At 41.1% G+C, this 14423-nt stretch overlaps 1 protein-coding gene across 2 annotated transcripts in view; it reads right to left on the bottom strand.

Moving 5' to 3' along the window:
• LOC133478096 (putative helicase mov-10-B.1) overlaps window positions 1-14423 on the bottom strand; it is a 17484-nt gene extending 3061 nt beyond the window's left edge. The window contains exons 1-17 of one of the 2 annotated variants that reach the window (XR_009788575.1): window positions 14191-14423; window positions 13998-14094; window positions 13510-13673; window positions 12159-12252; window positions 11905-12046; window positions 11313-11562; window positions 10388-10498; window positions 8643-8820; window positions 8090-8232; window positions 7831-8007; window positions 4979-5091; window positions 4705-4904; window positions 4025-4122; window positions 3003-3100; window positions 2824-2922; window positions 2125-2227; window positions 1936-2053 (exon numbers count right to left, since the gene is read on the bottom strand). Coding sequence is in view for 1 of the 2 variants with exons in the window: in XM_061773694.1 (XP_061629678.1) it covers window positions 1936-2053; window positions 2125-2227; window positions 2824-2922; window positions 3003-3100; window positions 4025-4122; window positions 4705-4904; window positions 4979-5091; window positions 7831-8007; window positions 8090-8232; window positions 8643-8820; window positions 10388-10498; window positions 11313-11562; window positions 11905-12046; window positions 12159-12252; window positions 13510-13673; window positions 13998-14094; window positions 14191-14321 (2316 nt within the window). In the remaining variant the exon portion in view is untranslated. The remainder of the gene's footprint in view (window positions 1-1935; window positions 2054-2124; window positions 2228-2823; window positions 2923-3002; window positions 3101-4024; window positions 4123-4704; window positions 4905-4978; window positions 5092-7830; window positions 8008-8089; window positions 8233-8642; window positions 8821-10387; window positions 10499-11312; window positions 11563-11904; window positions 12047-12158; window positions 12253-13509; window positions 13674-13997; window positions 14095-14190) is intronic. The other variant, XM_061773694.1, reaches the window with a different exon arrangement.

Raw genomic sequence — 14423 nt, 5'->3', positions numbered from 1 at the left:
ACGACAAATTACACATGTACCGTAATTTCACGTGTATAATGCGCACCCCCAAAGATGACCTCAAAATTCTGGAAAACCCTTTAACCTATGTATAATGCATTTTTACAATGCATGATTTTGATTCTACCCATATGATCAAAACATGAAGTCCAGTATTATCTGTATTTTTTTTTTTTTTTTTTTTCCCCCAAAGAATTATTCTGAAGTTAAGCACTTTATTTGAACATGTCATACTTTACTTGCTCTTATTTTGAAATTCACAGCCCTACTTTGATTTAGTAAATAAGAAAACACACAGTTGTGCTCATATGTTTGATTACCCAGGCAGAATTTGTAAGATGTGTACAATTCTTTAAAGAAAACATGAAGGGCCAGGCGAAACATATTTTATTGCATTTTAATGGGATTCAAATTAAACTGTTAAGCAATTCAGAAAAGCATTATCATTAAAAAAAAAAACATAACCATAAAGAAATGAATGATGGTTGTTGTTCAGTCATCAGTCAAAAAAAAAAAAAAAAGAATTCACAAATTCTGCCAGGATATGTAACCTTATGACCACAACTGAACATATAAGGAGTCATATGTACCCTGTCTGTCATATTGGAATGAAAGTGGAGGCTACAACTTTTTCATAACCTCTAGGTGGTGGTGGCATATTGGAATGAAAGTGTACAGCTTTTTCATAACCTCGAGATGGATTTTTCATTTTCCCCTATACCTATGTACAACACCAATTCCAATGAAATTGGGACGTTGTGTTAAACAAATAAAAACAGAATACAATGATTAGCAAATCACGTTCAACTGATATTTAATTGAATACACTACAAAGACGATATTTAATGTTCAAACTGATAAACCTTATTGTTTTAAGCAAATAATCATGAACTTAGAATTTTATGGCTGCAACACGTTCCAAAAAAGCCGGGACAGGTGGCAAAAAAGGCTGAGAAAGTTGAGGAATGCTCATCAAACACCTGTTTGGAACATCCCTCGGGTGACCCCACCCCCCTGCTTATTTCAGCAACACAATGCCAAACCACATTCTGCACGTGCTACAACAGCGTGGCTTCGTAGTAAAAGAGTGCGGGTACTAGACTGGCCTGCCTGCAGTCCAGACCTGTCTCCCATTGAAAATGTGCGGCACATTATGAAGTGTAAAATACGACAACGGAGACCCCGGACCGTTGAACAGGTGAAGATGTAAATCAAGCAACAATGGGAAATAATTTCACCTACAAAGCTTCAACAATTAAGTGTCCTCAGTTCCCAAACGTTTATTGAATGTTGTTAAAAGAAAAGGTGATGTAACACAGTGGTAAACATGACCCTGTCCCAGCTTTTTTGGAACGCGTTGCAGCCATACAATTCTAAGTTAATGATTAAAAAATTGACAGTTATTATAATTACATTCATTTTTATTTTTAAAACCCCCACAAAATTCTTGAATAAGTGGGGATGAACTATCAATAAGCATTTCTGGGTTGGTTCCCCCCCCCCCAAAAAGAAGAGAGACAATTTTTTAAACAAAAAATCTGAAACCTTTTGAAAGAGAAGAAAAAAATAATAATCCACAAATAGGTGATTCCGCTAGGTGCTGAACCACGAGTATGGGCCAGTCCACTGCATTTAGATTTTTAAAAACCGGTTAACATTTGTTGAACTGACAGAAAATGCAAAATTTGGAAAACTGAAACGTTCTCATAATAATCTGAGTACGATTCTGAATCATGTTGTCAATGGATTACTGATTTGGGTTTCTATTGGTTATTCTTTTCGTTCAACAAATGACACTTTGTAAAGCGAAATTTTAAGATTTTCAATTGGGCTATTTAATTGATCCAGATCTGGGACGTTTTTATACAGAAATTGTTATCGGCATACTAAGTAAAATGAGAGAAATGAAGTGAGCAATCGAGAGGGAAACGTTACCGGTCGTTCGAGGTGTTCCCATTTGCAGAAGGAGTTGCGTTTCATTTCGTCAGCGCACACCTGGAGCTCTCCGCCATAGAACAGCTCATTGGGAACCTTCAGAATGGCAGGGTGGGACCTTACGAGGAGGACAAAAGTGGATGTGTTGAGGATAAACAAATACACATGTGATATCTACCTGAACAACACCTGTAATTGCGTAGCAGTTTGGTGACAAAGAGGTCGTTGAGCACACCGTCCTTCTGGTACACTGAGGAGGAAATGTTCATCAGTCGCTCCAAGAGGGAAATGCCTGCAAAAAAAAAAAGACTGTAAGCTTGCATGGAGAGGTGCAACGAATATATTCGACAACGGATCAATTATCAAATTAATAGATCATCATTTTTGATAGTCGATTAGTCATTTAGAGACCTTGTTTCACTCCAAATCTTCAGAATTTCAGCCTCAACTGTAAATTTTAATCATTATATTTTTGATTATATCTACTGCAATATTAAAACATTGCATTTTAATGATATGTATTAGAATAGTAAAATATCTATCTATAGTATCTTTGTGCTTCATCAAAATAAGAAATTTGCAAAAAAAAAAAAAAAAAAAACATTTACTTTGGAAAACTATCTAGATTTCTGCATATTTTCTGACATGTTACCGGCCAAACCAGTAACTGAATCATAATCAATTTATGTTTGTGCATTTTCTGCACTGTCAATTTGAAATAATGTCCCGTTTTTTTCAATAGCGGGATGAAAATAATAAACAAAACAAGAAGCAATCCGATTCATCGAAAACCTAATCTACACAATTGATTATTAAAATAATCATTAGTTTCGGCCCTACTTGCGTGTATTGCATAAACAAGTAGGCTTGTATGAGGACTCTACTTACCCAGTTCATATTTCAGCGCAAGAGGTGATGCGACAATGGGTCCCAGCTGCTTGTGGTCTCCAGCCAGAACCACCTGGCCAGCCTCGGGATCGAGCAGCCCTTTAACGCAAGCACAGCTCAACCAAACACATTCAGTTCAAAGTCCTTTTCGACGAGGTTTCTTTTTTTTCCTTTTTTACCAGCCAATGGGATTAAACATTCACTCTCCGTAGCATGTCCAGCCTCATCCACAAAAATGTGAGTGAAATGACCCATGGGGAGGTTTCCTGTGACCAGCCTGCAGAGACCAGAAAGTAGACAGTTGACAGGAGAACACGACTCACTGGCTTTATCTAAGCTAATGAGATCCAGACAAGAGCTGGATCAAAAAGTCAGGCTTTTCCCCCCTCGATGACATCAGTCAAGTACTGCTGTCACAATCACAGTAATACTCGTTTCAAGCTATCCCCTTAATTGATACGATTTACAGCTTCCTACATATTGTAAACACGTTTCCAGCTAAAAACGACAACGACAACATGGGAAAGGTGCACGGTTTTGTGTGCCACAAAAAGGTGACTGAAGGCAGGGCAAGGCAGCTTTATTTAGAAAGCACATTTAATACACAAGGTAGCCCAATGTGCTTTACATGATTAAAACAAAGTCGAGTCATGTCAATTTGGATCAATTTTGTCAGAGAGGTTTTCATTTAAGAATTTGTTTGTTTCTTGATATGTTAACACGAAATAATAATCAGATAACATATAGTATTTCAAATATCAATAAAATGTAGTACCGGAGGTCCTTCCTGTCAACCACTATTTGAAACTTTAAATGAGACATGGAAAACTGACTTTTCAATTGCTTTGCATACAAATTGCTGTGATTCTTTATCCTTTGCATATTTTCCCCAAAGAATGTCAGAGACCTTTTATTTAAAACAACTGGGAACTATTTTCAATTGTAAAAAAAAAAATGTGTTCTTTATTAGGCACAACTATCTCCTCACACTGCACTAATGTTACATACTTTTTTTTTTTTTTTTACATAATACTGAGTAAAATGTAATATAGAGTATTAGCTTATCAATCTTTGCATTAAGTATGATGACGACCCCACTAGTGTACCTAATGAAGTGTCCAGTGCAGGCATATTTTGAACTGAATGCACACACGGTATATTAGTGTAATGCACTAAAATAAAAAAACGTGTTTGACACTACCTTCCAGCGGTGAACAGAGTGGTGACCAGGATTCGATACCCCATCAGTTCCTCTTTGGGAGGGAATATATAACCGTCCCCAACCAGGTTCGAGCATGCCTGTGAGGTCACCAAAAGGAACGTGAACACAAACATCATTAAGACTGGACGGGAATGGAAGAACGCACCGAGGTCAAAACATACAAAGAAAAGCTCGGCACAGCGCAGCAATCCTGACTGCAGTACGTTGTCGTCCTTTATGTGACACTTCATTCGGATGTCCACTAGAGGCCGCTCATTTGTCAAGACATTACAGTCCCGCATCATGGAAATCTCCAATGATGAAAAAAAACGTGTTTTTTTGGTAAATAGTTTCATTAGCATTGGTCTGCCGGGCGAGTGAAAGCGCTTCAGCCGACCCACCTTGCGTCGGGAAGGGCGCGCTTGCAGCTATCCCACCTTGGGACAACTGTAGTAATGTACATTTAAGGGGTGTGACCTAGCGAGTGATATCAAGAGGCAGAATAGCCCCAACTTGGCCGGTTAGTCTGACAGCAAACGTCTGGGTGTGAGTTTTGGCGTAAGCCAGTAAAATAATCCACCAAGTGATGGCTTGTTCAGTTGGGGCACGGGTCAATAAAGGTACTACTGTACTTTTGAGTTCACTTCAGGAACTTGAAACACACCGTGCCTTCAACTGACCTTCAGCTCCTCAGACACACACTGTGGGTCATGGCTGCTGGCGTACATGCGGTACACCTTGCCCTTATTCCCGTGGCCCTTCAGAATCCTCGTGCACAGGAGATCCGTAGCACTGTTGGAGGGAGCGCAGGCAAGAATGTGGCAGTCTTTCTGGGTCTTGTCGATCTGTTTGATAGCCTCCACCAAAGTGAACGTTTTGCCTGAAAGGATAAAGAAGAATCTTGAGCGAGGGCTTGCTTAGTACAACCACATGAACAGCACCATGTTGAGTTACCTGTGCCCGGTGGACCGAAAACCAAGTATGGAGCGGGCTTGGAGGTGCCGGCTACAATATGACGCACAGCTTTGCTCTGCTCGGGGTTTTTCTCCAGCTGTCTGTCATAGAAACTAATTCACACACACGTAGGAGAAGACATCCACGGCGTTAAGTTCGCAGGCGCAGTATGTTGGCAGGAAACAGACTTCCCTTTGTGAAAATGTTCAACCAAACTGTATTCTCTCTGCTCTGTGGAAATAATGGACTTCATTCACTAATAAAAGCGTAGAGATGTTCTTACTCTGCGCTCAAGTTCAGCGTACATGCAAAATCACGGTTGGATTCGTTATAAGTCGGGCCGATTTTCTTCTGACGCGCTTTCGCCTGCTAACTGCAATCTGCGTTAACCGTGCACCAATTTGGGGCATACATTTGACGCCAGCTAAGGATTTCGAATGCCGCCTCCGTCACTTCACCTCGCAAATATACGCTCTCTACCCAACAAAATGGATGAGATTCATCTCACAAAAGACCAGTAAATACTTTGCATTTACATTCTAAACCGCTGCTCTAACACGCTGAAGGACTCGTACTGTGCTATTTATTCCCCGTGCAGCTAAATTCATTTAATGGCAACATACAGGCACAAACTTAAATGTGCGAAACCTGTTGTGAGAACAGTGAAGAAGTGGACCAATGAAGCTACGACAGAACTTCATGACTGCTTAGACTGGATTGGAGTGTCTTTGAAACTTTAACTGGCAGCTGGATGAATATACGAACACTATTAAATAGACTTTACACCGATTTTATCGGGCTGATCGGTATCGGCCGATATTTAGCATTTTATCCTGATCGGCTTTAATGTCATAATTCGGCGATCCGATCGATGACGTCATTGATCTGACGTCCAATAAAGTTATTTAAAAAAAAAAAAAAAACGACGGCGGTGTGGAACAGACAACACGTAATACACGGATCAGACTACAAAACAAATTTGCTCTTTCACGATGGCACTATGTCAGACTACTGTAATACAATCTCCCGTTATTTACGATCATTGGGCTTTATCTCGTCAACTCAAATGCGACCGGATACACTCGTTACCGTGGCGACGACAAGAGCGGAGCGAGCCGACTTTGTATTATAAGGACAAAATGGGGGAAAACGTGTGTTGGTGGTCACCGGTGCTCAGGACAGGAGAGAACATTCGTTTAAGGCTTGCTTGAGGTGTGTTCCCGTACTCTGAATACGAATCGCAAGCAGGCGACAAAACGTTCTGTAGCCTAGCAAGCGGTCGGACGTAAACACGCTGCCGTTCTGTCGAATCATGCTCGAACGTTTCGGATTGGATGAAGTCATTTCGTTAAAAATAAAGTAATTGAATGACAGTAAGTTAGCGGCCATTATTTCGGTCATGTAATGTTGGTTTGACCTGACTGATTAGAATCCACGATCAGACCAGAGCAGTGATTTCCAACCGTTATGGAGCCAAGGAACATATTTTACAGTTGAAAAATCTCACCGTACACCAACAAACAAAAATGTCACAAAAAGTGGATACATTAATGACTGAATGTCCTTCCTGCCATCTAATAGAAGACCATTTATCATTTGTTCTGTCTGTCACTCTGCCTCACTGGCAGACAGATGAACAAAGATACATTATTATTAATTGTAAATGTATTTTTTTGGAGCAATTAAGTACACAAGTATATACAGTAAATGAACAGGTCATTTAAATAGACACATTCCTCCATCTTGTGATCGGATCGTGATCGGTTATCGGTTTTTTCAACTCGTTGATCGGCCCCAAAAATCCCGATCGTGTGAAGCCTGCTATTAAATCCTACATCAGCTTCTGTGAAGACGTGTGTGGACCACTAAAGGCATTTTCCATTTTCAATCAAAACAAGCAGCGGTTCACTGCCGAACTTTGCCAACTCCAACAGGCTAAAGAGGCCACCAATTGGAGTGGGGACAGAGCCCTGTACAATCAGGTCAGAAACCAGCTGACAAAAGAAAGAGAAATTATGCAGAAAAGCTCGGAAACCCGTTTGCTGCGAACGACTCTGCGTCAGTTTAGCGAGGATGACGATCGGCAACCAGCTACAAGCAAAACAACAACAAAGGACTGGCTGACGACTTGAACACCTTCTACTGCATGTTTGAAAAGGACACTTTCACACCCCACACCACCGACGACCACCATCACACCTCTGACCTCTGACCCCCCCCCCCCCACTTCTGCATTGACCATTCACAAACAGGACGTGAAATGTGTCTTTATACAACAAATGATCAATAAAGCGACAGGCCCTCCTTGAAAGTCTGCACAGATAAGCTTGTTACGGTTTTCGGGCAGGTCTTGGAACTCTGATTTCCCATCCTGCCTCAAACGCTCCACCATCACCCCAGTCTCCAAGAAAATTGCAATTTCAGGACTGATTGACCACAGACCTGTTGCCCTGACATCTGTGGTCATGAAGTCGCCTGCGCTGCGTTCAACACCATCTCCCTCGAGCTTCTCCAGCTCAACACCACACCTGCCACCTGCAGCTTCCTGATGGGAAGAACACAACAGGTGAGGCTGGGGGACGCCACCTCATCTACACGCACCACCAGCAAGGATGCATCCTCTCGCTGCTGCTCTTCTCTCTCTCTCTCTCTACACGAACCGCTGCACCTCAACACGCTCGGCTGTCAAACGCCTGAAGTTCGCAAACGACACCACAGTCACACGCCTCAGCAAAGACAGTGACGAGTATATGTATGTGTGTACATATATATGTGGCAGCGACTCCATACTTTGTGTTTCTGTCAACCAATAAAAACAAAGAGTGGCTTATTTGGAATTTTGTGTGCCTCACCTGAGTTGGCAAATGTTCGATATTTGCTTTGAGGAGAGGCTGTCTGGCGGGAACAAAACGTTTTCCAGTTTAAACTTGGTCGCAAATTCCACCGCTCTGTGCTGCAGACGCAAAACCAGGCGGTTGAAGGTGAATTCCACGTTGAACTTCATGCCATCAACAAAATGATTTACGAATCTACGGGCACATTCACAAAGGCACGTGAAACTCTTGACACTGACCTTCCGGGCCGGTCACAGACTTAAATGAAGCCTCTTACTCTGAGTTAAAGCCCAGTTTGACAGAGTCCCGTTCTACTCTGTGGACATAACCGGAGTACTTGTGTCGTCGTTCTCCCTTCTGGTAAACCAGCAGCCTATCTCCACGTAGCACCGATGGGCGGTTCTCAGACAGACCGGGTAACTGGGAGGTGAAATAGCAAACAATAACATATTTCGCAAGTTGTATTTGGATGACGATGGGTATAGCATGCTTTTCTAATAGCAACAGAAAATGACGCACAACCTGAGCCAAAATTGAAAGAAAAAACAGAGAATAAGAATCCAGAACTTGATTGACAATGAGATGATACATACTCAGCTGAACTTCTTCCTTACTCACCCGTTTAATGTTTTAATTATTATTATTATTATTATTTTAACATCGGTATCATTTAGAAATTGTGTAACGAGGCTATAATGGTAAAACAAAAAAGTGTTTTTCATTTAAACTTGAAATCAGACCACAACAAGTTTTGTTTTTTGCCCACAACAAGAGAAACCTCAATAATCTTTGGAAGTTGCTCAAAGAACATAGCGAGTAAATAAGTCAACCTTGAGAATGAGCAGTTTCTTGTTGCTTGGATCTTTTTCCATGCAAGCGTAGTCATTGTCATTGTTGGGTATGAAGTATTGCATGATGTCCACTTGCATCTGATGCTCCTCCAAATACAACAACTCATGGAACTTCTGAGAGTAGTTCTCATAACTTAAAGGACTGGCCAGCACCCGACTTAAAAAAACAAATGGAAGGAAAACATTAATGTGGAACCTAAGCTTGGATGCTGTATAATGCATGTTAAGTCTCCACACCACTGTTCAAATGCCAGGTTTTGGTTATATTCAAAATCAAATATAAAGACCAAGATAAATCGTGTCGAAACTTTTGCCACCATTAATGCGACCTATAACCTGTACAGCACAATTGAAAAAAAAATAAACGATGTGGTTGCACAAGTGTGAAAACCTTACTAGAAAGTTGCGTGTGAACGCTGAAATGCTGGTGGAAATAATGTGGAAGTTACTTGAATCGTATTGAATGATGAGCTGAACACACAGAAGTAGGAACGGTGCAAATCTGTTGAGAAATAAGGAAGTTATAGCAAAAAAATGTATTTCAGGCTGTTATTTTGAAATATTGTGAAATTTGAGAAATGGGTTGGTTTGAATGAGCTGGAACGGTGCGAATCGCTCGACATTTCTTAATCCGATTCACGCCGTTATTTCAGTGATGCACAGTGTCGATTGTGGAAACCATTCTGTAGTTGGAATGGTTTGACTGGACCAAGATATGTGGAAACAAGGTAGAATGTGGGTATTTGAACAGGTCAAAATGTGAAATGTGGGTGACAAATGTGGGTAATATGGGAATTTGGGAAAGCATGATGGTGGCATCATCATGTTTTGTGGCTGTTTTTCTTCAGCTGGAACTGGGGCCGTGGGCAACATGGAATGAATTATGAACAGTTCCAAACAGAAATCAATGTTAGCCAGAAAACTTTCAGGATTCTATTAGAAAGCAAAACAACTTTTAGATGTGATTTTTTTGTTGTTGTTTTTGTTTGTTTCTGTTTGATATTTCTAATGTTAAATGGAAGCCATATACTGCATTCAGTTACTCGTGCATGAAGAGGATTGATTTATTGATTGATGCAAGTCAGGGACCGTCGCAGGTTTTATTGATCAATGAACATTCCGCTGTTTAAGGTTGTAAAAGGCAAAGGAGGTCTGCGCATGTGTTTTTGGAGAGGATTTGTTTGTTTGCAGGACCAGAGGTTACGGAAGGCAAACCATTCATGACCCACTCGCACAGGATTTGACGGCATCACCGGTGGAAACGCAGACAAGGAGAGAAAGAAGAGGATAATAAGAAGCTCCGTAGTCTTCTACAGGACCCGAAACAGCTGCAGATTCCAAGCTCGGGACACGTGAACCTTTAACAGTAACAGTTAATACATTGAGTCATTGCTCGACGACACGGATGCTCGTCTGCCAGTCGGTATTGGAGAAACGGGTACCCAACATTTTTCACAGAATACACGACAAAACACCAACTGTATTTGGTGTCAATAGTAGGGACTTAAACAGTGGCAGGTGTGTGCGGACTCTCATTTAGCGGAAGTTTGAATGTGATTGGTTCATTCTGAACAGATCATCATCCCCAGTTACAGTTTAGGAGCGTGTGTACCCCCCCCCCTCCAAATAATTTATAATTTCTTTTTTTTAAATAACCTGGCATTTGACAGCAGTGTGTAGACTTTTTATATCCACTGTATGTTATTATCAAGCTTTTAAAAAACCTTTTATCTCTGGGCGGGTCCTCGTTGAGTAGCAGAACGCGCTGGGTTAAATCTTTTGGCGTCAGATAAGAATAAAGTGGGGTTTCACTTTTTAGCGCCACCATTGACAGCCTGAGAAAAGGAAAGGGAACACAATGAGACAAAATATCACATGGGTGCATGGAGTTATCTTAAAGGCAATGTCAACTAATCCAAACATTTGTGAGGGATTAATTTAAAAGGGCAGTACTGAAATAGTTTTTACACTGTGCAATGTGGAGAAATTAATTTTTTTGGGAAATGAACAGTGTATGTGATGGAGTAGTAGTCAAGAGGAAGACGAGGGAACAGAAACCCCGAAATGCAGACGATCTGAAGCAACTTGGGCTACAATAACAACAGCTGCACTGCGCCAAAGGCTCATCGCCTCCATGCCAAGCCGCCTTGATGCTGTAGTTCATGCAAAAGGACGCCCAACAAAGTACTTTAATAAACCTTGCAGAAGGCCACTATTGCTGTGTTCACGATCCTTTTTTGTTTGTCACATGAAATATTCTAATTTTGTGAAATACTGGATGTTTATTTTTTGGCTTTCTACCATAATCATCTCAATTGAAACAAATAAAGGCTTGAAGTATTTCATTGTGTGTGGTGAACTCATATAACATGCAACTTTCACTTTTTGAAAGAAATTCTTGAAATAAATGGACTTCCCCTCGATATTCTAATTTTTTGTCACATGCCCGTATGTCGAGTCCTTAGTGTGCGCAAACGGAGCTCAGTGCGCCAAAATGTATGTTAAAAGTGGTGCTTTTTAACCACAATTTAAGTTCCCTGCTCTATGGCTATATTTTGACGATTTTCAGTTAACTTTTGTAAATTGCAATATGCATGATAAAGTCCGCCCCCCCCAACTTTGCAATTGTAGTGTAGCGTGTGAACTTACCCATCAGGTGGCACTCCCTCCACAACTTTTAAGTCCAACGAACACTGCCGCACAGGAGCAGGACGGGAGCGTTTGAACGGAGCAATCGGTTTCAGCTCCATTCCCAGCGAGTTTAAATAATGAACCCGAATATCGCGCACGATATAGAATGGAGAAGAGGAGGAATTCTGCTGAAATTCAAAGGTCAACGTCACTGGATAGCAACCGGCGCTCTCAAGCTGGTAGTGAACCTGGATTACATAGCGATTGCCTGAAACATCACACATATACTTGGTTACGGGGAAAATAACAATAAATGCAATCATCAGCCAATAACACGAGGGACACCTGCGCTGTCCAATAAGATCTATGAGAGAAATATTAAACGAACCAAAAAAAAAATGGAAACGTGCGCCAGCGTGGCGCAGTGCAGTGCAATTTCATATCATGACAAACTATTATAATGAACATACTATAATATTAAAAGACACTTCTTGTCAACTGAATATTACGTTGCAACGCATAGGTGGATTTTGGGAATTCATGAGCTTGAGCAGGTGTCCCCATGTTAAGTCTGGTAAATAGATTGAAAATTAAAAGGCCTCTTTACTACCTGGTTTGAGTGAAAGTGGGTTCTTTCGGGTCACCTTGTGCTCATCCTTTAGTGTGAAGCAGCTAAGCTTGTGCAGTGCAGTGTAGTAGGTAAAAAGCACTGTTTCAGTTCCAGTGTTTTCCACATTTATATTAACAACATGCTGTTAAAAAAGAGGGAAAGGAATGAAAACACATTCGAATATTATTTTCTTTTGCCACAGACCTGCATACAATTTCATTGAAGGAAAAAAATAAAAATAAAAAAATGAATACCTGCTCCGTTTCCACATCCAAGAGAAGTAATCCATTTTGGAAATCGGGGTCTGAGCTGATGACAATCTTACATTTATTGGAAATTAAGGTAGACCTTTGGGTGTTTAAAAAAAAAAAAGCAGCAAAGTATTGGTCATGTTATACAGAATCATTGGGCACAGAGTGGAAGTAAGTAAAACTTTCTCTTTCAAAACTTGAGTTTAGTCAAGATATCTTGCCAAAAATAGCGCTCTTAAATTGATAGAGAAGAAGAATGACACTCACTGGAGCTCACTGCACTGATGGCATTTCCTGCTCTACTTTTGGTCATGTTTTATGTGTTACTCATCCAGATGAACATATGAAGAAAACTATTCTCTAGACACAATATTTGCTTTCAAAATATAGACTTGTTTTTTTATGTCCAAAATGTAGATTTTGTCATAGTAGCCGTTTGTTGTCGTACTAGAGTGGCTTCAGTTACTCGAGACAAATTCCTCGTGTGTCTTGTAACACACTTGGCCAATAAAGTTGATTCTGATGTCCACAGAAATACTGAAAAGTCACCATTTGCAATAACTCGAGTGATTAATTACTTAAAAGCAATCTTCAATATTCAAAATCATCTCCACAACATTCCTACAAAAAAAAATGTCAATAGACAAAAAAAGAATAAATACAAATACAGTTTCATGAGGGCAATGTCCTCACATGACCCATATGAAACTATATTTTTGGGTGCTAATAAACAAGGGAATTTCACAGTTTGGGTGTGAAATAAAACAAATGTAAGCGCCACTCCCGTAATGATGTCATAGTCGTGACTCATGGCTATATCTGTCAATTAGCAGGTGTGTCCCTGCTGGAAACAAAAGAACGGCAGCCAAGCACTATTTGACACGCACGACGACACATGAACTTATTTGAGTGTTGATTTCAGGTTATCCAAAAATTGACAGGCCCAATTAGTACCCTTTGAGGAGATAGAGGTACCGCCTGTGAGTTTAGATGCCTCTATACCCTTATTTCCACTCTTGACGGTACTCCTTGAGTTTGTCGAAACGTACAAATATCTCGACGTCTGGCTGGCCGACAAATCTAGACTTTAAATAGCATGGCAATGCATTAGTCACGAAAGTCAGGTTAACCACTGGTTTCTTTATATGGTAAAATCCTGCTTTTCTCCTTCTTCGTTATATTGTGGTGACACTGTTCATACATTCCTACAGCTAAATTCGACCCGCTTTACCACACAGATCTGAGATTTATGGGATATGAAACTGGCGCAAGGGGAAAGAGAAGAGCAGACAAACGGTGCACACAGCAATCTTGTGGCATGTATATTTTAGAGCGCACACTAGGTTCCTTTTACCTCTTATTCTTCAGCAATTTTGTAAGGTCTCTGGCCGCTTTCTTATTTTCTTCCATTGCAGAACGCGGCGGCTGATCTGGAGCTGGATGTTCCTCAACATTTAGGACCACCTGTGGCTGGGATCTCCTGGTCACGTGCCACTGGTCCACCAAAATCTCGCTGACCTGTGCACAGCGTCACTGTTGGGTTCGGATCACGAGCAAAAAAACTGTCTGTCACGCCTATCCTGTTCAATTTCTCTGTGAATCACCGAATTACCGAGACATGGTGAACTACGCTGTTTCCAACTTTGCGTCCAAACATTGGAACCTTCTGATCTTAATGCATTTACCTCAACCTCATCAGAGACCTTTCCCACCAACTCAATTTTACAATCGAGATTGTGACGACATGCGTTTATACACACTATCGTGTGGACTATGGATCATTTGAATCGGGACACGAAAACGATGGAAGTTCAGGCGAAAAACAAGAGTGCATAGCCATACCAGGACGCGAATTTTGTGTCTTCCCACGTGTATTTTCTTCGACTGTTTGAGGGCGAAGAGGACCGTGCTAAAGTTTGGCACTTTGGTGTCTTGATTCCTGAAAAGTATTCAAAAATAAAAATACAAATGTTGAAAATGAACACGGTCCGGTTAGCGTTGTGACGAGTGATCGACACAACATCGTTGCCCTCACCTTGCTTTGAACTCGGTGTTGTAAATGTCTTTCAGTTCGGATCTAACCACAATGGTTGCACGGTCGGTATCCCTCAGAAACACAAAGAATTGCAGCCCAGCTTTGAGCCCTGACCTCTTGGTATTTTGCATGCTTCCTGACGACCCTCTCCCACGGCCACCAAGCTCCTCGCGCGTTCAAATGCGGAAGTACCAAAGAAGACTTCCTCCCAACTCGCCGACTCGCAGAGAGTT

This window comes from Phyllopteryx taeniolatus, chromosome 1, assembly GCF_024500385.1.
Source record: "Phyllopteryx taeniolatus isolate TA_2022b chromosome 1, UOR_Ptae_1.2, whole genome shotgun sequence".
Taxonomy (NCBI): Eukaryota; Metazoa; Chordata; class Actinopteri; order Syngnathiformes; family Syngnathidae; genus Phyllopteryx; species Phyllopteryx taeniolatus.
Note: the sequence above shows the minus strand (reverse complement) of the source record. Positions and strands in the feature narration are given on the sequence as shown.